This window comes from Tenrec ecaudatus, chromosome 8 (genome assembly GCF_050624435.1).
Source record: "Tenrec ecaudatus isolate mTenEca1 chromosome 8, mTenEca1.hap1, whole genome shotgun sequence".
NCBI lineage: Eukaryota > Metazoa > Chordata > Mammalia > Afrosoricida > Tenrecidae > Tenrec > Tenrec ecaudatus.
The window spans coordinates 27,666,289-27,693,928 of record NC_134537.1 but is presented as its reverse complement, the minus strand read 5'-3'; the positions used below and the strand labels follow the sequence as shown (position 1 = coordinate 27,693,928).

The following is a 27,640-nucleotide window of genomic DNA, read 5'->3' as shown; positions in this document are numbered from 1 at the left end:
CTTATGACCCTTCTGTGAGGGGATGTCCAGTTGTCTACAGATGGGTTTGGGATCTGCACTCTGGCCCCTCTCATTTACATCGATATGATTGTTGGGTCTTCTGATGCCAGGCAGGATTTCTCTAGTAAAATCTTATGGCATGATTCCTTCTTAGAGAAACCTTCTTTTTGCTCTGTCTGTCTTTCCCTGATTGGATGAGGCCCACCCATGTGATCAAGAGTAATCTCTTTCACTTAAAGTCAAGTAATTGTAGTAAAGTCAAGTAATTATATTCAGAAAGAATAGCGCGTAGGGTCTTAAAAACTTATCTTAATACATCATCTATCAAAAAACTTGTCTTAATACATCATCTATCTACGCAAGGTATGAGGTAAACCCACACAGAAAAAGCATATCAGCTTCATTGATTCAAGAATTGTAAAAATAAAATCTGCCATCAGAGGAGGGCGCTCATACTGCACAAGATTATGGCTGACAGTAAAAGCCAGAATCTGTTTGTAAAACCCCGCAGGGAACAAGCCTCCAGGGGATTCCCTCAGACCATTGACCAGGGCTTCAAAGCGCCCTGCTCTCAGACAGGGCATCAGAAAGTGAAGTAATTCAGGTACAGTATAGTTAGATTAAAATCTAAGATCTCGTTTATTTTCCCTTTAATCCATTCTTAATTTGTTCTATTTTAAAATTATTTTTGGCTTTCTTTTAGATTAAAAAAAACGACCAATGTCATTGAACAAATGATATAAAAATTGTTAAATGAGCATCTAATTTACTGTGTAAACTTTTACTGAAAACAATAAAATTTAGGGTTTTTTCCAAATACTTTTATTGGGGGCTCTTACATCTCTTATTACAATCAGTTGTTTTTTTTTTTAAAAAAAGAACTTGGCACCATGGTCTATCCAAATTTGACATACAGAATGACTGACGAGGACATTAAATGGTCACCAAACACATGAAGAGATGCTCAATACCATTTACTATCACCGAGATGCAGATCAAATCACAGTGAAATACCACCCCACGCCCACTAGAATGGCTAAGACGAAAATAAATAAATAGCAAGTGTTGGCACGAATTTGGGGAAACTAGAACCCTTATCTCTTGCTGGATGGAATTCAAAATTGTGCAGCTGCTGTGAAACTCCAGGTGGCAGTTTCTTAAAAAAAAACCAAAAAACCTAAAACTAGAACTGCCATACAGCCCAGTGATTTCACTGCTGGAGTACGCGTGGAACTTACACACAAGGGAATTCTAGTGAGAAAGAGAACGAAGCCTTGATGCATTCTGTCCTGCAAATGGAGCTTGGAGACTTTATGCTAAGTGGAATAAGTCAGTCACAAAAGGACAACGATTGTAGGGCCTCATTTATATAAAAAGACAAGAACAGGAGAGTATACAGAGACCAAGTTTATTGGTCTGTACCAGGGTTGGAAGGTGGGGAAAATGGGAGGTTATTGATGATGGAAAGTACCGTATATGAAGTAGTTTGGGTTTATAGTGATGGAAAGATTGCACTGTTTAAGAGTATGGTTGCATAGTGATTAAGGTAGTAGCTGGTAATAAATTGTACACTTATACACCATTGAATCAGTAAAACTTAGGGAATAACCATATCTACAAAAGTCAAAAAGCTGAAGCTAAACAAGCGACCATCTAGCTGAGAAGCAACGAAGCCCACATGGAAGAAGCACACCAGTGTGTGTGATCAAGAGGTGTTGAAGGGATCAGTTATCAAAGAACAGGAATCATATCATTGTGAATGAGGGGGAGTGCAGAGTGGGGACCCAAAGCCCATCTGTAGGCAACTGGACATCCCCTTGCAGAAGGGTCTCGGGAAGGAGATGAGCCAGTCAGGGTGCATTAAAGCAATGATGAAACATACAACTTTCCTCTAGTTCTTAAATGCTTCCTTCCCCCACTATCATGATCCCAATTCTACCTTCAAATCCAGCTAGACCAGGGGATGTACACTGGTACAGATATGAACTGGAAACACGGGGAGTCAGGACCAGTGGTGAGAGTGGTGATACCAGGAGGGTGGAGGAAGGTGGGGTACAAAGGGGGAACCAACTACAAGGATCTACATATAACTTCTTCCCTGGAGGATGGACATCAGAAAAGTGGATGAAGGGAGACGTTGGACAGTAAGAAATTATCAAGGGTTCGTGAGGGAAGGGGAGGGGAGGGAGGGGGAATAATGAGCTGCCGGGAGAGGGACATATCTGATCGGAGTATATGGGAGCAGATGAAGGGGGAGGAGGAGAGAGTAGAGCACATCCTGGCCCACCAGGTCTTGAGAACGATGTTCCTGCTCAGAGCATCCAGTCCACAGAGAACACCACATGGCTGGCCCCACTATGAGACACAATGTCCCTCACTGACCCACAGCCCTGCAGGGGACAACACTGGAGACACAGTGTGGGAATTGCACACGATCTGATCCTGCCACACCGAGGCAAAACACTAAGGGGGTGCAACAGAACAGCAAGGGAACGGACCAGCAAGGTCCCCAGGGAATGCTGAAGGTGGACTTTAGGGCCAGGGCGTGGTACCACAACAGACTGGAAGGGAAAAACAAGAGACCTTGAAATAACTACAAGCTTTTCTTGTTATGTTTTGTTCTTGTCATTGGTTTGTTGTATATTGTTTGGTTTTGCTGGGGTTTTTTGTGCGTGTTATTATCTCTGCAGGTCTATCTAAATAAGATAGGCTGGATGAACAAATCTAGAGGAGAAAACAATGGGACCAATAGTTCCGGGGGGACATGGGAGAGGGGGAGGTGGGGGGAAAGGAAGTGATGTTAACAAACCCAGGGACAAGGGAACAAGTAATCCAAATTGGTGGTGAGGTGGGTGTGGGAGGCCTGGTAGGGCATGATCAAGGGTAATGGAACCAAGAGGAATTACTGAAACCCAATTGAAGACTGAGCATGATAGTGGGACAAGAGGAAAGTCAAAGGAAATAGAGGAAAGGGCTAGGAGGCAAAGGACATTTATAGAGATCTAAATACAGGTATGTACATATGTCAATATATTTATATATGAGGATGGGGAATATATCTATGTGCATATATTTATAGGTTTAGTATTAAGGTAGCAAATGGACAATGGGCCTCCACTCAAGCACTCCCTCAATGCAAGAATACTTCTATTAAATTGGCATTCTATGATGCTCACCTTCCCGACACAATTACTGAAGACAAAGCAGGTGAATACACAAATGTGGTGAAGAAAGCTGATGGAGCCCGGCTGTCAAAAGATATAGCATCTGGGCTCTTAAAGGCTTGAAGGTAAACAAGTGGCCATCTAGCTCAGAAGCAACAAAGTCTACATGGAAGAAGCACACCAGCCTGTTTGATCACGAGGTGTCGAAGGGATCAGGTATCAGGCATCATCAGAAGAAAAAAATCTTACCCTCGTGAATGCGGTCGGGAGTGGAGACCCAAAGCCCATTTGTAGGCCACTGGACATCCCCTTACAGAAGAGTCTCAGGGAGATGACCCAGTCAGGGTCTGATGTAGCAACGATGAAAAATACAACTTTCCTCTAGTTCCTAAATGCTTCTCCCTCCCCCACCCCCTACTATGTTTATCCTAGTTCTACCTTGCAAATCTGGCTAGACCAGAGGATGGACACTGGTACAGATATCAACTGGGAACACAGGGAATCCAGGGAGGATGATCCCTTCAGGACCAGTGGTGAGAGTGGCGATACTGTGAGGGTGGAGGGAGGGTGAGGTGGAAAGGGGGAACCGATTACAAGGATCTACATATAACCTCCTCGGGGGACATACAACAGAAAAGTGGGTGAAGGGAGATGTCAGACAGTGCAAGATATGACAAAATAATAAATTATCAATTACCAAGGGTTCATGAGGAAGGGGGATGGGGAGGGAAAGGAATAAATGAGCTGATGCCAGGGGCTCAGGTGGAGAGCAAGTGTTTTGAGAATGATGATGGCAACAAATGTACAAATGTGCTTGACACAATGGATGGATGGATGAATTATGATAAGAGTTGTATGAGCCCCCAATAAAATGATATAAGAGAAAGCAAACAAACAACCAAAAATCCTGCAGGCGCTGAGGCTCCTTGTGTACAACCAAACACTGCATGGTATGTCTTGGTTTGGAGATGTAGGGTATGGTTCATGGGATCTCATAACATGTTTGATGCTTCCGTGCCATTTCCTAATACATTTTTATTGAGTCGTTTCCTTGGATCTTTTTGTTTTGTTTTGTTTTTTAATCATTTTATTAGGGGCTCATGCAACTCTTATCACAATTCATACATCCATCAATTGTGTAAAGCACATCTGTACATTTGTTGCTCTCATCATTCTCAAAACGTTTGCTTTTCACTTAAGCCCCTGGCATCAGCTCCTCATTTTTCTCCCTCCCTCGTGAATCCTTGATAATTTATCAATTATTTTTTGTCATATCTTGCACTGTCTGACATCTCCCTTCACCCACTTTTCTGTTGTTGTTCTCCTCCAGGGAGGAGGTTATATGTAGATTCTTGTAATCGGTTCCCCCTTTCCACCCCACCCTCCCTACACTCTCCCGGTATTGCCACTCTCACCACTGGTCCTGAAGGGATCATCCTCCCTGGATTCCCTGTGTTTCCAGTTTCTATCTGTACCAGTGTACATCCTCTGGTCTAGCCATATTTGTAAGGTAGAATTGGGATCATGATAGTGGGTGGGGGCGAGAAAGCATTAAAGAATTATAGGAGAGTTATCTATTTCATCGTTGCTACACTGCACCTGACTGGCCTGTCTCCTCCCAGAGACCCTTCTATAAGCGGATGCCTGATTGCCCTTGGATCTTAATAGCTTGCAAGCAACCTTCCAAGGTACAGCAGTTGATAACTGTTCACCTCGAGCCACAAAGGATGGAGAGTCAGGATGAGGAGCTTGTTGGCTTCCTTGAACAACTCCTTTGCCATCAGACCGGAAGAACCTGACTGATGCCCAGCAACTATTACTAAATTTCGTTTTTCTTTAAAATGTCCTATTTGGTTTGGGTGAAAGTTAACAAAGCAAGCTCATTTCTCACTCAACATGTTTTGCACATTTTGTTTTAGACATTGCTTTGAATCCTCTTGGTGCCTCAGCCCTCTTCTTACTTCCAGCCCAGCTTCCTGTTTCCTTTGGTCTGCTTCCTGCCCCTTTTGGCATGTTTTTGGGCCGACGCTGCCCAACACTTGGTCTCATATACTGGTTGTTTTGAGGAGCATGTTCCTCAGAGGTTTTATGGTCACTTTATAGGTTCATATGGTTTAGCTGAAGGTTGATCCCCAGAAGAGGATTCGATATTACTGAATATTTTTATTTTGATTTAAAATTTTGACGGAAGAGTTTATAGAAGAATCCTGATCCCTTAAGGGAAATTGCCGAACAGAATTTCATATTCTCATGGATTCCAGGCCTTCTGGAGTCCGGTGGGACTGTAGGTAAGCATTGGACTGCTAACCACAGGTTGGTGGTTCAAACCCACCAGGCATTACACAGGAAAAACAAGAGGCTGTCTGCCCTCATACAGGTTTAGAGTCTTGGAAGTCCTTACCGGCCTGCTACCAGTCAGACTCAATTTGATGACACGGGTTTGGGGAATTGTTCCTTCTTTTCACAAGTACAATGTTGTTGGTTTAGCTCTTCATTTCCCGGGCATTAAGGACTCACGGCTTCTGGCATGGACTTCTGTGTTTATTGTGAAACCGTTTCTGCACTAAGTCGCAGCATGCCATTGTCTTCTACTTGTCTGGCTGGGAAAGCCCCCACCTGCACAGGAGTCATTACTTCTGATCAAAGGAAAGGTTGGCAGTGGCTTCTGTGTTCGAGACTCACCACCCCCAGCCCCCTTTCCGGAAGCCTTCCAGTCAGCAGCCCCTGCCCTGCGTGCACCAGAGGGAAAGACGCCACTTGCTTGACGACCACAGTGTCTTCAGTTAGCGCATGCTCCTCGGAAAACAGACTGCAGGGCAGAGTGGGCAGGAAAAAGAAACCAGCTCTTGGCAACAAGTCTCCTATGAATTTGCTGGTGTTGCTGGTGGCTGTGCACCTGCTCTGTCTCAGGTAGTCTTGGACTCAGGAAGAAGGAAAAGGATAAAGACAAGGAATGGAGACAGGGGTGGAAAGGGCAAGTCTGAGTAAGTACTGTTTGCGGCACTGAAATTATTTAAACATCACCAAAAAGATGCTGAAAAGATAGTTGTTGGTGATGGGATATGTGATTTCCTTTGCTTTCACAAAGATAATTTGCTATCTATTGTACTCCACACAAAGGTTGGCAGTTCAAACCCACCTGCCACTGTTCAGGAGAAAGATGAGCCTGTCGTCATAAAGATTTACAGCCTCAGAAACCCTCGATAATGGTCATTATGAGACAGAATCGACTTGGTGGCAGTGATGTTGGGGTTTGCTTTTGTTGTTGTTTTGCTTGATACGCTATAGAAGGCAAACTGGAAGGGATCCGTACTTGTACCTATTCCAAATAATGGCGACCCAACAGGATGCTCCCGTTAAAGACAATGCCATTGATATCACATGCAAGTAAAATTTTACTGACGATCATCCAACAATGATTGCAGCAGTACATTGACAGGGAACAGCCAGAGGTTTAGGGCGGATTCAGCAGAGGACGTGGAAGAAGGGATATCATTGTCAACATCAGATGGATCTTTGTTAAAGCAGAGAATAGCAGAAATATGTTTGCTTGTGTTTTATTGACTATGCCAATTATTTAACTGGATCATAACAAACTGTGGATATCATTGAGAACAAGAGGATTTCCAAACTACTTCATTGGGCTCATGTGGAACTTGTACATGGATCAAGAGGCACTTGTGGGAACAGAACAAGAGAACACTGCATGGTTTAAAATCAGGAAAGGTGTGTGTCAGGGTTGTATCCTCTCACCATGCTTACTGTATCTGCACCCTGAGCAAGCCATCAGAGAAGCTGGGTTACATGAAGAAAAATGTGGCATCAGGATTGGAGGAGGGCTTACTAACAACCCATCATATACAGGTGACACAGCCTTGCTTGCTGAAAGTGAGGAGTACTTGAGACACTTGTTGATGAAGATCAATGATTGCAGTCTCCCCCTCCCCCGCCCCTTTGTCTTTATTTATTATTAAAAGATCATTTTATTGGGGACTCTTACAACTCTTATTACAATCCATACATCAATTGGATGAGGCATATTTGTACTTATGTTGCCATCGTTCTTTTCTAGACATTTACTTTCTCCTGAAAGTAAATTTATCAGCTGGGATCAGTGCCCCCCCCCCCCCCACGAGTACAGTCAATGTAAAGAAAACCACAATCCTCATTGCCAAGAGCAATAGTTAGCAACATGGTAAATCGAGAAAAGAGTGAAATTGTCAAAGATCTTGTCTTGCATGTATTCACACTCCGTGCTCATGGAGCTGCACTCAAAAGATCAAAACAATACATTGCTTTGGGTAAATCTGCACTCAGGCACACACACACACACACACACACACAGCCATCAAGTCCATGGCGAATCATAGTGACCCTGGAGGACAGTGTAGAACTGCCCCTATGAATTGCCAAGATCGTAACCCTTTGTAGGAGTAGAAAGCCTGGTCTTTCTCCTGTGAAGCAGCTGGTGGTTTCGAACTACTCACCTTGTCGTTCACCACTCAATGCATAAGCACTACCAGGGCTCCTTAAGTTTGCATAGGACCTCTTTAAAGCGTTGAAGAACAAGGATGTCACTTTGAGAGCTAAGGTATGCCTGACCAACCCATGGCATTTCAATTGCTTCATATGCATATGAAAATTGGACATTAAATAAGAACCCCAAAATGGATGCATTTGAATTGTAGTGCTTGTGGACAACATGGAAAGCACCATGCACTGCTAAAAGAACAAACCACTCTATCCTGGAGGGAGTGTGGCCCGAGTGCTCCTCAGAGGCAAGGACTTGGTCTCACACACTTTGGACATGTCGGGAGAGACCGGTCCCTGGAGAAGAACATCGTGCTTGGTCAAGTGGCGCTCAAGGGGATGGACTGGCACTGTGGCTGTAACAGTGGGCTCAGGCACAGGACTGTGCAGTGCTTCCTGTTGTGCAGGGTCACTGTCGGCTGGAACTGACTCCCCGGGACCTAACGGCAACAGCATCAGAAGACAGACATTTATATACTGAAGTGTCTTAGTGTACTGCATTGCACTTATACATTATCTGGGCTCATTGTTAGGCACACATGTTTTCACCCTGGTGAGTTTCAGAAACAGATGATAATGAGCTGAGGCCCTTGTAAGGGTAATCACTTTTCTACAAACATAATTGTGTTTTTCTGTTAATTGGATCTTCGTCACAGTGAAATAAATACAGTAAAAGGAAATGCCCTCAACTCTTAGTGTGCTTTAGATCTTAAAAAGTTGAAGCGGACGAGGTGTCAACTGGATCAGGTATCAGGCATCAGAAGACGCTAATAAACAAATACATTGATGCAAATCATGGGGTCAGAGCGGAGACCCAAAGCCCCTATGTAAACAATTGGACATCCTCTCACAGAAGAGTCACAGGAAGGAACAAGTCAGCCAGGGAGCAGCACAGCACCGATGGAACACACAACATTTCTCTAGTTCTTTCATGCTTTCTTCCCCCCTCTATCATGAGCATGTACACTGGTAGAGATAAGAGCTCTTGACACATGGACTCCAGGACAGAGAACCCCCTCAGGAACAGCAGTGTGAGTATCAATACCGTGAGGGGAGGGGAGGAGAAGGGAGAGAAGCAGAGAACCGACTACCGTGATTGACCGACGTATTAACCCTCCCTCTCCCCAGGGGGACAAGCAACCGAAACATGGGCGAAGGGAGACAGTGGATGGTGTAAGACATGAAAATAATAATAATTTATCATTTATCAAGGGTTCACGAGGGTGGGAGAAAAAAGAGGAATTGATACCAAGGGCTCAAGCAGAAAGAAAATGTTTTGAAAATGACGGTGGCAACATATGTACAAATGTATTTGATACAATTGATGTATGGATTGTTTTAAGATCTGTAAGAGCCCCCCATAAAATGACTTACTAATTTAAATAAATAGAATTGTGGAACTCTACTCAGAGAATAGGGCACGGGGAACACAAAATCTTCCGTCCCGGAATGCTTGTATCCCACGTATCTTTCTAGTCACATAAAATAATGGAGGGATCGGGCAGAGTCAGACTGCAGTGGAAAACCCGAGATGGACCCCAGGATCTCTCTCCTGCTCTCTAGGGTCTCCGAATGAATTGAGGAGGAGGGGCTGGGGTTGAGATGATATTACCTGTAGGAAAGTGTGCATGAATCTTGATGAGAGGGCAGTTTTGATGCCACTTTTTTTTGTTCATTTCTGAAAGTTGTCTTTGATAAAGAAAAACATTCTTATTTATTAATCGTTTTTATTGGGGGGGGCTCCTCCAAATCTTATGACAATTCAAATTTCCAAAATATTTCCCTTCTACTTGAGCCCTTGGTATGAGTTCCTCTTTCTTTCCCCTCCCTCCCCCACCTCTTCCAATCTCATGAATCCTTGGTTTTATATTATTTTTATTTTATTGTTGTTATTTCGTGTCTTACACTGTCCATTGTCTCCCTTTACCAGATTTCTGTTATTTGTCCCCTGGGGGGTGGGCTATATATCCAACCTTGTGATGAGTACCCCTTTTCTCCCGCTTCCCTCACCCCCACCATCCCCTACCCTCATGATAGCGATACTCCCAGTACTGTCCTGAATTCCATGTGTCGAGAGCTCTTATCTGTACCAATGTGTGTACTCTGGTCTAGCTGGATTTGTAAGGTAGAATTGAGTCACGGGGGGGGGGGGGCGGCACTCAAGCACTGTAGGAATGGTGTGTGTTTCATTGGTGCTACACTGCACCCTGGTTGAATCATTTCCTTGTAATCCTTCTGTGAGGGGATGTCCAGTTGTCTAAAAATGGGTTTTGGGGCTTCACTCCAACTCCCTTCAAACACATTCTTTCCGTCAAATAAGTCTTTGCACTTTTAGTCTTCCCTCAATTCAGTTACTCCAGTAAAAGGAGCCTCCTTGCTTACAACTGCATGTAAATAAAAAGACACTTGAAATATCCACCTCCTTTGTAACCTGAAGCGCTGAAGTGTGAATTTCTGATGACCTTCTTCCCTGGTGGGGTGTTTGGTGCTTTGACTGTAGCAAGGGTGCTGGTTCCTGTGAACACGGGATTTCCTCTTAGACCCCTTTCCAGAAGACTGGGAGAGTGCTGGGGTGGGAATGAACTTAGCCGTCATGTAATGCACGTACAACTCACTGTACTGCAATTTAATAGGGGAGTCTCTTCATTTTTTTACGGGCTAGCCATTTACCGCATCTCCTTAGAGGATCGATCACTCCACTGGGTTTTGTTTTTTCTTCATTTCCTCTTCCACTTCTTTGCATATCTAACAGTTAAGAACCTCTCCTATTTTGAACCAAAGAAGAATCTTCATCTAGTGACATCTTAAAAACTAAAAGTGAAAAAGACGAAGAATCTTTTCTGAGCGTGGTCCCTGGGTGTTGAAATGGGAAAGCTGCTGACCACAGGCTGGTAGCTGAAAGAAGCCTAATGGTGGCTCAGAAGAAAGGCCTGGTGATCCCGCTTCAGAAGATCCAGCATGAAAATCCACTTTGGAGCCCAAGGGGTCAGGGGTCTCCATGAGTCGCAATCAGCTCAACAGCAGCTGCTCCTGCTCTATATCCGTCTTCGCTCATGAGTTAGGTGGTGGGTACTAGTGGGGCTGCTAACCCCCAGGCCCCCTGTTCAAAACCACCAGCCTCTATGAGGGAGCAGGACTTCCATAAGTAGCTACAGCCCGGAAACTCGCAGGGGACATCTGCCCTGTCCTGGCGGGTCGCTGTCAGCCCGCACCGAGCGGATGGCAGTGAGTTTGGGTTTCGCGTTTGGGGTTATGAGTGAATTGGAAAGTTTCAGGGTCTTGCAGATTTTTGAGCCTCCCGGGCAGTGAGCTTTCATGAGCTTCCTTTATTAAATGCTTAGGAAATGTGCTTCTCTCCTGGGACCCTATTTGCTTGCCCACACTCTGCCCTGGGACCCTCCCATCGGAGGCCTCACCGGGTCCTCAGGAGCCTGAGCCCCGAGAGCTGGCTTTTTACAGTTCTGACGGGGTTCTCCACTCAAGCTGCCCCCAGCTTGTCCAGGCTGGGCTTCGAGGGAGCCAGGTGGCTGGTCAGACTAGGGCTGCTCTGGGGGTCCTGGTTCTGTGGACACGAGTCTTCAGAGCAGAAGAGTTCAGCCGTGCAGTCTGGCCGATCGCTTTGCAGTGCGGCACCGCGATGCTGGCTGATTGAATCCTGGTAGAATCTGATAGCTTTAGTTTCCAGGAAGGCAGAGGCGCTCATTCTTAGTCATATTGCAGCAAAGAAAGTGACTGAGTTCTTAGTCATATGGCAACAAAGAAAGTGACTGAGCGATTTGTTTTGTCGACTCTAAATCATTCCCGGTGTCCTTTGGGAGCCCCACCACCCATGAGGACTACAAGAGACGGTGAGTGGAGCATCGCTTTGGGTCTCCACCGGCACATGAGTCCTTAGCTCAGCCGAGCACAAGCTGTCCCTTGGACTGAATGTCCAGAAGTTTTACGGGGACTTTTCATAACTCGTGAGGGATGGAACAGGTCAAGTGCCTCATTCACACACTAAAGAGCACAGGAGGTGCCCTGAAGGCCGACCATTGCCCTCGGGGGTGCAGTGTAGCCCTGCCCTGTGTCCTCCTTGGACATGGCACACCTGCCTTCTCCACAGGTGATGTCCAAGCTGGGCCCTCTGGGGTCCCACCAAGAAGACCACATACCCACTGATGGACCTCGGAATGGCTGTGCTGCCTCTGGCCCACATGTTGTCTGCAGGAGTCTCTGCTCTGAGACCTGACCATTTTCGGATGGAGCCTGGGGTCCCGTGAGCTGGGTTCCCACAGTTCATGCTTAGTGGATTCTCTGCTCCAGGCCCAGGCAGGGTCAATGTTGTTAGAGTGTCCAAGGTGGCTGGTCAGACTTGTGGCCAGTTGACCAGACGTGTGAAATCCGTGGCATGGTCTCTTCCTCACATGCCAGCAGCTGCTGGCTTGTTTTCAAATGATAAGAGGTGAAATTGTTCTTTAGTATCATGGAGATTTCTCCGTAAATAAATTGGGTTTTATTTCCCCAGTGGATCACCCACTTCAAGCAACAGATTCTACCACACAAAACAGTTTCTCCCAAGCCCATAAAATTCCTGACCGTGGACGTCTAGTTTACTCGGAATGCATTCCTTTGGAAGCTTCTGTTCCCTCTGGCCAGCCACAGGACAAAGATCATAACATAGGAATAGAATGTACCCTGAGGCCCTTTCCCTTCTTGGAAATCGCCCTCTGAGGTAGATGAGCCGGGTGAGGTATGTTCTAAGTTGTTGTTACATGTGTGGTTGAGTCAGTTCCGAGTGGGCGGTACTGTGTACAACAGAACAAAAACATTGCCCGGTCCTGTGTCATCTTCACAATTGGGCCCATGGGTGAGCCCATCACTGCAGCCACTGTGTGACTCATTGCTCTCTATTGCAAACCCTCTCCCAAATGTGATATTCTTCTCCAGGGACTGCCTGGTGCCCTGCTGAGAACATGTCCAAAGTATGTAAGACAGAGAGTCTAACCATCCCCCATTCTGGTTTTTCTTAAACATTTTATTGGGGGCTCATACAACTCCTATATCCATCCATCCATCCATCCATCCATCCATCCATCCATCCATCCATCCATCCATCCATCCATCCATCCTTATACATTTGTTGCCATCATCATTCTCAAAGCATTTGTTTTCTACTTGAGTCCTTGGTATCTGCTCCTCATTTTTCCCCTCCCTCCCCACCCCCAATGAACCCTTGATAATTTATAAATTATTATCATATTGTCATGTCTTACACTGTCCGACGTCTCCCTTCCCCCACTTTTCTGTTGTCTGACCCCCAGGGAGGCGGTTATGTGTAGATCCTTGTCATCGGTTCCCCCTCTCTACACGCCATCCTGGCTGCTAAGGAGCATTTGAACAGTGCTTTCAGGAAAGGGCTGCGTGTTCTGCTGGCAGTCCATGACACTGTCGCGGTGCTTGCCAACCCCATCATTCACCTGCATCCGCCCTTCTCTGGTCTTCCTTGTTCCCTGCCCAGCTCTCACAGGCGCGTGATAGGATGCTTCTAAATCTTATAGTTGACAAGCATATATTAGAATCCCAATTAATGCCAACTAACCAGAATATAGAATTCGTCCAAGTAGCTAGTTCTCCAGCAACAGGTTGGCTGTAGGGCTGCACTACCCTTTACCTGGTCTGGAAACAGGGCTCCTTGCCCTTTTTAATCCAAACACTTACTGTTCTTGAACATGAGCGTGGGGAATTCCGCATCCCACGGGCAGGGGAAGCCCACGAGCATCTCTGTGAAAGAGTTCTTGTTCCATTGGAAGTTAAAATCACCAGCAGTTGAAGTCAGAACAGGCCTCCTTCCTGGCCCCTCGGTCAGGTTTTGAAGGTGGCACATTTGTGAGCTACTGGCACAGACAGACTCGGGCAGTTTGGAATGGCGGCGGCATTTTCCGCTTGGTGGTGAAGGGGCAGCAGCGGAGCGGGGCTCTGGCAGGATTGGACATGGCAAGGGAGTCCTTGAGGGAACGCAGGCGGAGTGGCCAGTCGTGTGTGTTGGCAAGTCGGTGGTACTGAGTGTGAACTGGTTGGGATAGGAGAGGCGGAGGCAGCAGAGGGCGACTTGTGGGCCACTTTTGTGCCACCCAGGACCAGAAAGACAATTTCGATTTCTTTAGAGACTCTTTTTTTTCTTTCTCAAATAAAAACTCACGGCCATCCAGTCGATTCCTATAGGGCAGGTAGAGCTGCCCCTGTGGGCTTCCGAGACTCTCATTTTGGAAACAGAAAGCCTCACCTCTCCCCGGAGTAGCAACTGGTGGTGTCGAACCGCTGACCTTGTGGTTGCAGCCAACATGTACGCACGCCGCCACCAGGGCTCCTTCTCAGATAAAGCAGCTATCAGATTATTATTAATATTGCTGTCATGAAGAACTTTTTTCTCTTAGAGTTAATCACTTTCCTAATTTATTGTGGAAGGTTGGATTTAAATATATCTATATAGGTACTACACCTTCATGGATTTCAGTGAGAGAACGAGCCTCTTTTTTTCTATAAAGTCTGAACCAAATGCTGGGTTTCATTTCTAAATTTCCCTGGTGGTGCCCTGGGGTTTGAGCCCATGCACCACCCTGAAGGAGCAAGCTGAGGCTGTCTGTTCCCACACAGCCTGGGGATTCACTGCAGGGCAGGGGGTTTATAAGGAATTTGACAAGACAGATGTGCATTTAGCTGTGTGTCCCTTGAGTCCGTTGAGTTCTTCTTAGAGGGCGCCCTGTCCTTTTGCTCACGGCAGTGACAAGTCTTCAAGTGCGATGCTCAAGGCTTCACAGTGGACGCCTTGGTGAAGACGCTGAGAAAGGGACGCCACGTGGGACGGTCAGCCTGTTGACACTGTGCTAGAGAAAAGCTAACCGACTGTGGTCTTCCCGTTACAGGAGCAGGAAGATCCAGATTCGAAACATCCCTCCGCACCTGCAGTGGGAGGTAAGCTGGTCTCTATCTGCTGTCTTCTTGCTCTTGGCTCAGCCTACTTTTTACCAGGCAGCGATGTTGGCCATCTTTTCTGGTCTTCTTTCTCATTGAAGAATTTGGGGGTCTTCAGATTTTCCCACAAAGCCTCTGGGTCCTCTCTTGTGTTTTACATACAGACGGTGGTGGTTTAGTGGTTTATGCATTGGGCTTCAAGCCACGTGGTTGGCAGTTCAAAACCACCAGCACCTCTGTGGGAGAACGATCGTGCTGTGTACTCCTATAAACAGTTACAGGCTCCGTAGCCACCGGGGTCGCTGTGAGTCAGCATTGACCCAGTGGAACAGCTATTTGGAAGGACCATTGGTGACACCGTAGGTAGGATGGACTGCTAACCAGAAGGTCTGTCGATGGCTGGAACCCACCCACTGCTCTGCAGGAGAAAGCTGTGCAGACTCCTTCCACAGACACGTCCAGCCTTGGAAACTCTGAGGCAGTTCTCCTGTGTCCTTATATGTGGTGTCGGAATCAGCGTGGTGGCAATGAGTTTAATAGTATGTTTGGGGCTGTACAACAGGTTTTTTTAAAGTTTGTGGGGGGGAAAATGGAATTTTCCCCGAGCTTTCCCAAGTCTCCTTATATTTAGCTTTTCTGTTATGCAGAATAGAACCCTGAGTGGTGCCGCAGGTTAAGCATGAGACGCTAACCTCAAAGTTCAAGGCCACCAGCAGCTCTTCAGGAGAAGGATCAGGCTGTTTGCTTCATCCCACAAAGGCTTACTTTTCTAAGCACTTTCTGTTGGGTGCGGGTCAGGGTTTACCGATCAAAGCCGTTTCCCACTCAACACTTTCTTTTATGGCTTTGATCGCCACCCCCGGAGTGTGCCAGCATTCCCCCTCACCTTCCTACAGATTGGGAACCCCAAGAGCAGTCCTCCTGTGACCTGTGGGGTCCGTGTGAATTGGAATCCACTCAATAGCAGTGGGTCAGTTTGGGTTTATTTATTGGGCAGAATGTGCACTTTGTTCTCTTGCAGCAAGCCATCAACCAAACTGCAAAACAATACCTACCTGGTTTGTGGTGTTTATATTTCATGGTTTGGTTACCCTTCCAAATGATGATTTTATTTGGGGTGAGGGGGTGGGGAGGAAGACTGATGAAAATAGAAAGTTTTTTGTTGAGTTTGTGTGAGTTTTTATTTTCAAGTAAGTTGTCTTCATTGACCATTAAGGTGTCTTTTGAGATTTCTTATAAGAGTGCGACTCTGATAAAAGGCAGTGCAGAGTAACTTTGGTGTCTTATTTAAACACAAAGGACTCTGCTTTGTTCGTGAGGCCAGCACAAGTTTAAGACAGTCCTACAAGAAAACAGATGGTTTTGTCTAGCCTCTTCATTATTTAAAAAGTATATCTTTATTATGCCAGCAACATTCTGAGGCAGATGATCAAAATCGTCTCACAATTTGCACTCCCTACAGCAAGAAAGTCTAACCTATTCCAGTGTTCTCTCCTCAGTGAAACTGTTATATAGACTTAAACAAGCAAAAAATGTGTGTGTGTGTGTGTGTGTGTGTGTATAAAATGGAAAACTTAAAACATTCCCATTGCTTTGTAAAATAAAAAGATCCGTGTAGGGGAAATGAAAGAAGAGTTGCTAAATCTTCCAAGAAGTGAGCCTGGTACTTTTTTCGGCTCAGCATCTCAAGAGCAGCAGGTGATTCCAGCCACCAGGGCGGATGGTGAATTCCCCAGCATTACCAAGGCTGTGGGGTCTGTGGCCCAGACAGCAGGGACAGGCTAACTAGCCCCTCAGAATATCAAAACTAGACACGGCATCACCTTAGTGAGCAAACCTCTGTGGAAGCCAGTCAGCACATGAATACCCCCTATGTTTTATTCAGCTCGATTTTTTATAGACAACCTTTAAATGTCAATTTGATGGCATCACCCATAAGCACTTGGTTTTAGGGTGCTCTGGTGGCGCAGGGGTTCAGCACTGGGCTGCTTCCTGCGAGGCTGGCTGGCCAAGCTCAACCGCTGCTCTGCAGGGAAGGGTCAGGCAGTCTGCTCTGTATAGACCGACAGCCTCAAAAGCTGGGGAGCATTTGCACCATGTCCTGCAGGGTCACTCTGAATTGGAATGGACCAAGAGGCAGTGGATTGGGCCCTGGATTCTTTTGCTGTAATTCCTGGCCAGTCTGTGAGTGTCTAATCCCCTGACACGAAGCTTTCTTTTTCCTGTTTTCAGGTGTTGGATGGGCTTCTGGCTCAGTATGGGACCGTGGAGAATGTGGAACAAGGTACTAAGTCAGCCCATTACGTTTTGAAAGGAATGCCAACTCCCGTGGAAAGCTGCTTGGATTGTGTGCGTGCACCCAGGGCTTCAAAAAGCTTGTGGGGAAATGGAGTTTACAGATAACGGACTTCTTCCATGAAGTGAGAGAGGCCGCTATCTAGGTCTGTGGTTTATTCGTTCAAGGAATTTGATTTTAAGGACTGTCATTCTGGGGACTGCTTCAGGCACACGGGAGTCATTAGATTTGTAGTTCTGCTGATTCCCCTTCTGGGAAACAGATCTCTAATGTCTTGGGCTGAGCATTTCCCAGAGGAGGATCTGCGCCCAGAACCCCCGCAGTGCTTGTTGAGATGCCTGAATGAGACCTTTTAGGGGCAGGACTCCTGCCGCCCCTGTGTGCCCCCAGGTGTGAGGGCACAAGTCCCCAGAGAACACCTCCACCCTGCCACCCTCATCTGTATTGTTGTCTCAAAGCAGGGCTGGGGGTGCCCTTTTCTCCGCCAAGGGCCATTTGGATTTTTAAAACACCGTTGGCAGTCCAAACTGGTCTTGAATGGACTCACGCCTAATGTGATGGCTGGAACTGCTTCTCTTTAGCAGGTGTGGATTTCAGGGCCTCATACACGGCCTGCGGACCGGGCGCTCCCCGCCCCTGAAGTATGAAAGGCTATGATTTTTCTCCCCAGCGTCTTCTGAAGCTGAGAGACCTGGAAAAGTAGATTCAGAATTTAATCTGACTGGTCGGCATATGAGATTAAGGATTAGGTGTGCTTGGCCCAGCAAACAGGTGGTGACTTCAGCCACTTACTGACTCTGAGCCCTTGGCAAAGTCACCTAGCCTCTCGGGCTCAGCTTCCACCTGTGCAGAATAGGCAAACACCTGCACCGCCGAGGAGGCATAGCGCCCAAAGAGAGAGTCAGTCAGGAGACCCTCGGCAGAGGTCCATAATCCATAAGGAATTTGGAATGCTCACTGGAGAAAAACCAGAGAGCCCATTTCCCCACCTGCAATCTGCTGTGTCCTCCATTATCATTAATAGAGCAGTCTTAAAGCAATTATACAGATATTCTTCACTCTGTGAATATTAAAACACAGCTTCCCATTTCAAGCTGCTGCCTGCCTAAGCCCAAAGGTGAAGAGAAAGAAGGGTTCAAAACGAGGACATGATTTTCCAGGATTGCGTTTCTCGGTTCTTCTTATTTCCCTTCAGCGTGGAAAAGAAGACATTCTAGTAAAGGCTGGGTATTGTAGACAAGATGACTTGACAGACACGAACTTGTAAAAAGCCCTAGCTAAGACCACGTTATCAATTCAGGACGATTCTGCAGGAGAAGAGGCATCCCAGGTCCTGGGGGCAGTTCCTGGCTCTGAGGGCGCCTGTACCCCGGAGGAGCCCCAGCCCCCACTGCCTCCCAACTGCAGGATCGAGTGCGATACTGGATTTTGTTCTGTTTTACGGGTGATGCCTCATTCCTCAGGAAAGCACTTTTAGAAATCTCTATAGAATGTTCATGCCCCGTGAAATTCATTAGTTGGGTGGAGCTCAGCTCATCCCAGAAGACCAGAGAATATGTCTTAGTGAGAACTGATTCTGAAAAATCCTATTGGAGAGCTTGATTCAGGAAGTTCAAACCCAGCCCCTTCTGGGCGTCTCCAGTCTCATCTGTCGCACTTGAACACAGCAGATCGGAAGCTCAGTAGCTTCCTGTGTACCAGCAGTTGGAGGGGGCCTGGGCTACAGATTCCCAGTTTGCACTGTGAGGGCTTCACGGGGGTGGGTGTGAGTTAGCTTTCTGCACCCTATGGGCCAGGTCCAGAGCTGGTCTCAGCCGCTGATCTCCAGAGCAGTTCCCCAAGACTGGAGCTACTTTGATATCGCCGGACACACAATATTTTAACCATGCCTTTTTAAAAAAATCATTTTATTGGGGGCTCGTACAACTCTTATCACAAGCCATGCATACATCCATTGTGTCCAGCACATTTGTACATTTGTTGTCAGCATCATTCTCAACGCATTTGCTTTCTGCTTGAACCCTTGGCGCTCAGTTTTCCCCTTCCTCACCGCCCCCCTCCCTTATGAACCCTTGATAATTTATAAATTATTATTATTTTGTCATGTCTTACACTGTCCAATGTCTCCCTTCACACACTTTTCTGTTGCCCGGCCCCAGGGAGGGGTTAACCATGCTTTTTAACTCTTTGGAGGATCTACAGATCTCTCACAGAATCTTCTGGAAATTCTAAGCCTTCTTCTCAGAGGAAATGACATCATCTCCGAATTGGAACCTTTTGGGAGAGTCCATAGACCTCCTGAAGGGCAAACATGAATCTTCACACTGTGGGGATTTTTACCTTCACGTTGAAAAGCAACAGTAGCATGGCTTTCTTATCCGAATGCTGTAGCTACCTCCAAGAAGCCCCAAGCTTACCTGAACCCACAAGAGGTTTTGATTTTATCGCTTTGGTTTGTTTTGGGAAAACAGATGCTTTTTGGTTTAAGTTTACAGACTTGGACCGGGAACATTTTCACCGCGTTCTTTGAGGTTGCTTTTATTTTTTTTTTCCTCTACATTTTATTATTTGAGGTTACTCTTGCTTTTAATGCCTGACCTGGGAAGGAGAGGCAAGCAATTGTGAACCACGGTGAGCCCGCTCACAGGCACGGGCCCGCGTTAGCCAATCGTAGAGTCCGTGCGCTCTGTCCTTCGGCCAAGTAGGCTGGAATTGGCAGGTTTTATCAAACCCGCATAAGGTCAAGGTAAGCAAAAACAGTAGCAATTCAACCTTGTAGTGAACGAGGAAGCAGAAGTTGAAACACCCTTTTTATTGCTTTCTACATTTCCAGCTGTTTGAAAGCACCCTCATAGCGTCCCAGTTAAGTGCCTGGCTCCTGACTGGAGGGTTGGTGGTTTGAGCCCAGCCGGAGGCTCCACGTTACAAAGTCTAGTCACGTAAACCCAGTGGGACCAGTGGACTCCGTCACGGGGTCGCCAAGAGTCAGGCATTGGGCAGCACATTGATGCAAGGTCCTAGGCCAGCAGTGGAAAAGATCCTTAAAAGTGTCCAGCTCTTTGACCCAGGAAATTTCCTTCAGTGATGTTGGCCTCCAGGAGCAACCCGAAGTAGTGGCACAGCATCAAACGGTGTCTGTGATGCAGGGGACGGTTAGCCACACGGTTGGTCACTGCAAGATCCTGGGAGAACTCATTTGCCAGCAGTGGGGGGTGGGGAGTGGAAAGTAAAGCATGTATTTGCTCAGCAAAATGTTTCCTAGGCATTCAAGATGGAATCTTACCAAGATGTGTGTGTGCAGGGTTATATGTGCAAAAACTGACTCTGGACAGGTACTTGCCTGTTGCCTGATGAATCTTTTGTGCATTTTTCTCTAAAGTTGGCCTGTTTCCGTGGAGCCAGCCGGGGACGCGTTTTTGGTGTTGTGTGGTGGTTTATGACCATGTAGTTTGTGCTTCTTCCTAGTCAACACGGACACAGAAACTGCCGTGGTCAATGTCACCTACGCAGCAAGAGGAGAAGCAAAACTGTAAGTGGGCGTGGGTGTGTCTCCTTCCATAAGCCCGGGTTGGCCTTGTCTTTGAAGCCCAGTGACCCTTGTGTTGAGCAGCCTTTCCTGTAAGGCTGATGCTCGTGGGCAGTGCCGTGGAGCCCCAGAGGGAGCACCCAGGCCAGGCTGAGTGCTGTAGGTTACACCTGGGGTGCAGCAGTTGATACGCTAGCTGGAGCATGGAGATTGGAGTCCACCCAAGGCATCTTGGAAGAAAGGCCTGGCGATCTGCTTCTCAATCTAGACCCTGGAAAGCCTTGGGCAGTACAGTTCCTGACACCCTTGGGTTGCCATGAATCAGAATGGGCCCCTCAGCAATTGGCTGACTGGTTGCACCGTGGGAAATAGTGAGCCCAGGCATCAAACCTCAGGTGGGAGTTGGGCCGTGACTTGCGAACACCTGTCCCCTAGGCTCAACTTTCTCAGCCGCTTGGACCACTTTCACTTGGAGCTTTGTCAGCAGCATGGGTGCAGGAAGGAGAGTCTAGGCTGGCTGGTCCAAGAGCCCTGATTCTCTCTACCTCCTTCCCCTCCCCAGTGGCCCCGGCCTCGTTGCTCCAGGGAGAGCTTTGAACTTGGCTCTTGGCAGACTAGGCAGAGTGGGACTGCTCTTTGGGGTCTCCCCTACTTTCCTTTTGTGAAAAATCCAAGCTGCTTTTTTGTAGAAGGTCCTGGAAGAAGCTGTCAGGTCCTTGTCGCTAGAATCTTGGTTGCACGTGGTCATAATGTGGCATGTGCTTGGCTCTCAGCCCAGCGTGACAGTTCTGTCTCTCTCAAGCTTCCAGTCCATACGATGACACTCGTAACCCCGTCTTAAACCTCTAGTTTTCAAAAAGCTTATGGTGCAGGAGGTAAGCCGACAACTCAGCTGCCAGGACCCCATTGCACACGATGATTGCCCTCTTGCCTTGGTCGATTTCAAAAGACTGCTCTGCAAGGAACCCACAAACCCTAAATATGCCCCTGGAAGGACTGTGTTCATGCTGCCCAGAAACCAGTTAGGGGGAAAACTCCCCGATTCACCCAGAATTTTTAAAATATAGTAGTGGGATATGGTCTGTCCCGTCAAGTTGATCAAGATCTTACAGTAACGTGCGATGTACCTGCGCATTCAAGGAAGCAGGTGTTTTCCTGGACTGCACGGGGACTGATGTGGTGAGACCCCTTCCAGAGGGCCCACTGCCCCCCCAAAGCCCCATGGAAGTGAGTTTGCAAAGATGCCATGACACCGGGGTGGGTGAAAGGACATGATGCAGATCTCTAACACTGGAAGATCAATTACAGAAGTTAGGACAAATCTGATACAATGTTGCAGCAGGATGCCTTGTAGGCAACTCCCACGCAGCGGCCCCTGTGTGTGACCGAAGGAAGCACAGCCCGCTCCTGCTTTGGTTCTTATTCCAGTGTCATTCAGCCTCCTCCTTGCTGAGGGCCTGCCTGTTTCTCTGCCCCTCTCCTTGACCAAGTGTGGTAGCCTTCTCCAGGTCCTGTTTGGCACTAATGTGCCCAGAGCGCATGTGGACACAGTCTCACCATCCTTGCCTCTGTGTATGGATCGCTTGTGATAAGAGTTATATGAGCCCCCAATAAAATGATTTTTAAAATACTTATTTTAAAAAAAATCATTTTATTGAGGTTTCTTATAATCATACATCAGTTGTATCAAACACATTTGTGCATATGTTGCCATCATCATTTTCAAAACATTTTCTATTTGAGCCCTTGCTTTTAGTTCCTTTTTTCCCCTCCCCCACTTCCCGCCCTCACGATCCCTTGATAAATTATTATTTTCATATCTTTTAAAAAATCATTTAAACATACTTCTTAAAGTATGTTTATCTCTTTTGTTTTCAAAAATGAAGTGGGAGAAAGGAGTGACCATTTTATATGTTTGTTTTTAGACGATTTTATTATGCTTTAGGTGAAAATTTACAGAGCAAATCCACGCCCCTCCCCCCCCCCGGTTCATGCCCACCTTGGTCTGTGACATTGGTTACCACCCCCCACACAGTGTGCCCTCCTCTCACTGTGCTCAGCCTTCCTGCCCTCTTTCCCTCTCTCTGCCCCTCCCGTCTTTGGGTAGATGTTGGCCTGTCCGTCTTGTGTACAGTAAGGCGTGTACAGTAAGGGTATGGGGCTCAGGGGTGAAACACCACGGAATGCCAACCTGTACTCAGCTCCCCAGGCTGCTCAGGCTTGTGGTCATGACTGGGGCATCTCTGCGGAGCACAGCTGGTACCTGTCTCGCTCTGCACCACCATTCTGTTGAGTGCCTGGCAGGACATCAGGCACTGTGGGTGTAGAGCAGAGCACATGGCCCGCTCAGTCGATGGAGAAGTCGCTTCTAACGGCACTACTGCCTTTCAGAGCCATCGAGAAGCTGAGCGGGCATCAGTTTGAGAACTACTCCTTCAAGATTTCCTACATCCCGGATGAAGAGGTGAGCTCCCCTTCGCCCCCTCAGCGAGCCCAGCGTGGGGACCACTCTTCCAGGGAGCAAGGCCACGCCCCTGGGGGCTCTCCTCCGGCCAGACAGATTGATTTTCCGCTGCGGATCCTGGTCCCCACCCAGTTTGTTGGCGCCATCATCGGAAAGGAGGGCTGGACCATAAAGAACATCACTAAGCAGACCCAGTCCCGGTATGTACGTGCCTCGGGGCTTCCTTTGCTTCCTCTCAGGGGTCTCGCTCGTGCTGGAGGGCCTCGGCCAATGGCAGGGGCTCTCGGTGGTGTCAGCAGACGGGCCGGGCTGTGTGGGGCAGTGGTTTCCTCAAACAGGACAGACAGGCTGACACGAGGCTGGGGCTTTGATGAGCTTTCGTGGCAGTGGCCCAACGGTCACCATTGAAAGTTTCATAAAAAGCTAATCTAAACAAAAGTGCCACAGAGCACTAACGGTCTCATAACCAACGCTTGTTCCCGGAAGCTAACCTGTGCTTGTGCGTGCCTCCCAGGCTGGCTGTGAAACAGCTAGCCGCCCGCATACCAGAGCTCCTACCTCTTCAAAGCTCACGGTGATAGCCACCCCCTGAGGACCATCAAGGGAGCCTCCCACATCCCCACAGAAAAGCGGACAAGTCACCATCCTCCTGAGCAAGCAGTGAGGTGCCCTAACTGACCTTAGCTCATACAAGGAGCCTGCACGTGTAGAGGGGAAAGTGACTTGTGTGACGGTGCACCTGTGCGCTCATGAGCCCAGCAAGAGCCCGGGCGGGGGGAGGGGGGCAGGGAAGACACATGGTGAAGCCCGACTTGGGATTTGAAAAGTTCTCTAAATGAACTAGGGGGAACTAGCCTCTGAGCGCCCGACACTGCTCCAAGGAGGGTCTTACAACTGTTTGTCCAAGATGAGCCAAGAAGTAGCTCAGTTGGGCAAATTGCATAAAGCGAGGAGTAGGGGGGCACTTAGCTGCAAAGCACGGCACCTCTGTCACGTACGCGCACCAAGTGTGCTTCTCCCTGGCGCTCTGTGAGTGCAAGGACCTGGTTGGCAGGGCGGGCGTGTGGGGACGGGGTGCTACAGCTGGCCCTGCCAAAGCTCGCTTGAGGTGACTCAGAAATGGAGAAGCTTGAGAGAAAATATTTTGAGAACGACGATGGCAACAAATGTACAAATGTGCTTGATGTATGGATTGTGATAAGAGTTGTATAAGGTTGGTCAGCAAGGTGTACGTGGATCCATTTAGAATCAGGCCCAAGATGTGGCTCTGGTCTGGAAAACAGCCACAGGGAAAAAGAACGTGAACAAACACAAGGAGGACCGCCCACCTGAAGGCGCCTGAGAAAGACATCACGCTTTGGAGCTGTTCAGGGAAGAGCCCAGAGTGAGCCGAAACCCAGAGAGGCAGCGTGGGCAAGCCTCTGCGGCCTCGATTTGGAGTAACGTGATTTTCAAACCCTGCCCTCGGTCACAGACTCAGCAGGTGACCGTGCGCAGCAGGATTGCTCCAGCATTTCAGAGTCCATACAAGGCACTTCATGGAGAAACCGGCTTCCTTACGAGTTAACTTGGTACCTTGGTCTCATGGCATTCCCATAAGCCCTGCAAAGAGTCAAAGTTTGACACAAGATCGCCTCCACAGTGTGTGCCCTCTTCTTGGAGAATGGTACTCTTGGTTGGGGACATGCTAGTGACACGTCCTTGCCTGCCTGTGCCCAGTCTGAGTCAGGGCGCCTCGCTCTGGGGCCCGGAGGCCTACCTGAGGCGGCATGCTCACGGCTCCTGTTCGTCCCTACAGGGTAGACATCCACAGAAAGGAGAACTCTGGGGCTGCAGAGAAGCCCGTCACCATCCATGCCACCCCAGAGGGGACCTCGGAAGCGTGCCGCATGATCCTTGAAATCATGCAGAAAGAGGCAGATGAGACCAAACTGTAAGTTCTCATTGCAGGAGCCCCGGATCACTGCACCGTGAGTCACAGCAGCTTCCCCTCATTGAACACCAGGCTTTTTGGGGGGTTGGGCGGGTACTAGTGCTCATTCAGGGGCAGGGGAGCACATTGTTTAAGAGAACACCGGCCAAATGCATCCTTGACAGTTACTATTCGGCAGTTCCTGCACTTGGCGTTTCTCCTGGTGATCCTAACCCATCCGCCCCCTGCTGGTAGCTTCTGGTAGGGCTGCGTCACGTTGCCCAGTGATGGACATGCCTTGTGCCTGGGAGAACGCATGCCACTGTTGGCACGGGCAATGTGACTGGGCCAATTGAGGAGCTGAGGTTTTTCATCCTTCTGAGTCTCGTGGTTGTTACGTGGCGACCCCGTGTGTGCGCAGAACGGAGCTGCTGCGTGGGGTCTGGGCAGCAGATCACCAGGCTTTGCATAGTCTGAAGCACCTCTGGGTGTGTTTGAGCGTCATCCTTCAGAATAAGAGCCCAGCGCTTGACCCTTGTGCCCTGTAGAGAGCCCGAGCTCAGTACGGATGAGTGTGAACTTACATGTGCGCATGCGGCTGCTGCCTCCCCTCGGGCGATGCAGACCTAGAGCAGGCGCTGTCGTCATTCACTGCCATTCGCTGCCACACCTTCAAGCCATCATTCACTGCCCCAGGAGGTTTTCTCTGCCAGGCTCCCCCACCGCCGGTCTGCACTCTCTCACAGGTGGCTTCCTGGAGTAGTAGAAGGTACTTTCGAAGTGAGTACTTTGACTCGCCTTCTTCTTCTTCTCCCCCCTCCTCCTCTCTCTTTCCTCTTTTCTTTTATGAAATGTTTCCAGGGCACAGGCACCTCTTACTAAACCAATGCTGTAAGCGAAGGACTGGTCAGGCAGTAGAGAGACCTGCTGCCAGTTGGGCGCGGTCGGCCTGTGGGTCGTGGTGGCTGTTTTCTAGAGGAGCAGTAAGGGGTGACGGTGAACTGAGTAATAAGTAAGGGTGTTCCAAAGCCAGGAAAAAGGAATAAGAGAAACACAGTACAAATCCAATCGCTCACTTAGGAATGTTTACTTGGGCTTTAGGGGCCCCCTGGCCCCACCTCGGCCAGGGCTGAATTCAAGGAAGCCCTTCTCTCACTGAGCTCACAGAGGGTTTTATAAATAACACCTGCCTCGGTCCTTCTGCTTAGGGGGAAGCGACTTCCAGACCAAACCCCCTGACATCGAGTCGATCCCCGCTCATAGCGACCCTTAGGACAGGGTGGATCTGCCCCTGCGCGTTTCTAAGACTGTCACTCTTTTGGGGAACAGAAAGCCCAGTCTTTCTCTTGCGGAGCAGCTGGTGGTTTCTAACTGCTGACCTCGTGGTTAGCAGCCTGACATGCACCCGCCATGCCAACAGAGCTCTTTTTTTTCCCCTTCAACTTTATTTACTTATTTATTTATTTTTAAAACAATTTATTAGGGGCTCATACAACTCCTATCACAGTCCATACATATACATACATCAATTGTATAAAGCACATCTGTACATTCTTTGCCCTCATCATTTTCTTTTTTTTCTCCTCTTTTCTTTTTTTACATTTTATTAGGGACTCTCATACAACTCTTATCACAATGCACACATATACATACATCAATTGTATAAAGCACATCCATACATTCCCTGCCCCAATCATTCTCAAAGCATTTGCTCTCCACCCAAGCCCTCTGCCATCAGGTCCTCTCTTTTTTTTCCCCCTCCCTCCCCACCAACAGAGCTCTTGTACAATCTTACAGTGTTCTAAGTAATTACAGAGACTGCGTTATTGTGCGGTGGGCGCGTGCATACGCACAGAGGACCTGTAGGAAGTTAGTATATCTTTGAAATAGTCCTTCCTTCCCAGGTGTTGGCCCTGCTGGGCACCGTGTGGAGAACCGAGCACACCGTGCGCACGACCTGGCCATGCCTTCAGGGGCTGGGTGCAGTGGGAACGAGCGTCCCGCACACAGACACGACGAGAAGCACTTTGGTGAAAGCAGGCGGTTTCCGTGACTGCATGTCACTGAGGCCCCTCGTTACGGTTCTCCGGGCAGACAGGAGGCGGCTTTGGACGTTTCAGAACTGACCTTTCTATGTAGACGACATTTAAGGAAGACCCTGGGGGTGCCGGGTAGGAGATAGAAGCCATAGAGGAAGAAAGACCTGAGAAGCGTACACTTTGTTTTTCTGTTCATTTACCGAACATTTAAGTGCCAGCACCTCAGCTGTGAGCAGACAAGCCCCCTGACTGGTGGGGTTTCCTCAAGCCGCCTGTGAAGCGTCTGTTAGATGCTTAGGGCCCCAAGCCCCAGACACCACAGCAGTGACTTCAGCTGTAAGAAGCCAGTGCCATGCCAGGCAGCAAGGCCTCAGATTGAGTGGCTCCCGGATGGTGGCGTCCTGGCCCCAGGCTTTCTCTATTGCTTTACCGTCCTCGGCACACTGATGCTCCCTGGTGGTGACAGGACTGCAGCGACCCCAGACTGCCCTAACACAGAGTATTCACACGTGGAAAGAGAGCCCCACCCCGTTTTAAGGAAAAAGAACAAAGTCTTGTTCCTCTCGTGCCTCATCGGCCAGCGTGGAGTGAAATCCTGGACTCCTTTCTGTTAACCACTGGTCAAAGAGGAAGTGTGTATGACTTGAGCTTCCAAAGGCTTTCATACCAAAGGGAACACACTGTGGAGGCCACCGGGGGTGCGGGGCCAGGGAGGGAAGATGAAGGAATAGGCTGGAGGGTGGACCGCTATTAAC

The 27,640-nt window shown here is 48.2% G+C and overlaps 1 protein-coding gene and 1 pseudogene across 1 annotated transcript in view; both read left to right on the top strand.

Annotated features, from left to right (window-relative positions):
• Positions 1–27,640, top strand: part of IGF2BP2 (insulin like growth factor 2 mRNA binding protein 2) — a 169,497-nt gene that overhangs the window by 116,756 nt on the left and 25,101 nt on the right. Inside the window, exons 3-7 of the mRNA XM_075556171.1 lie at positions 14,600–14,648; positions 16,881–16,932; positions 20,410–20,473; positions 22,862–23,134; positions 24,733–24,867. Of these exons, the coding sequence (XP_075412286.1) occupies positions 14,600–14,648; positions 16,881–16,932; positions 20,410–20,473; positions 22,862–23,134; positions 24,733–24,867 (573 nt within the window). The remainder of the gene's footprint in view (positions 1–14,599; positions 14,649–16,880; positions 16,933–20,409; positions 20,474–22,861; positions 23,135–24,732; positions 24,868–27,640) is intronic.
• LOC142455841 (small nucleolar RNA SNORA28) lies at positions 16,055–16,174 on the top strand (annotated as a pseudogene).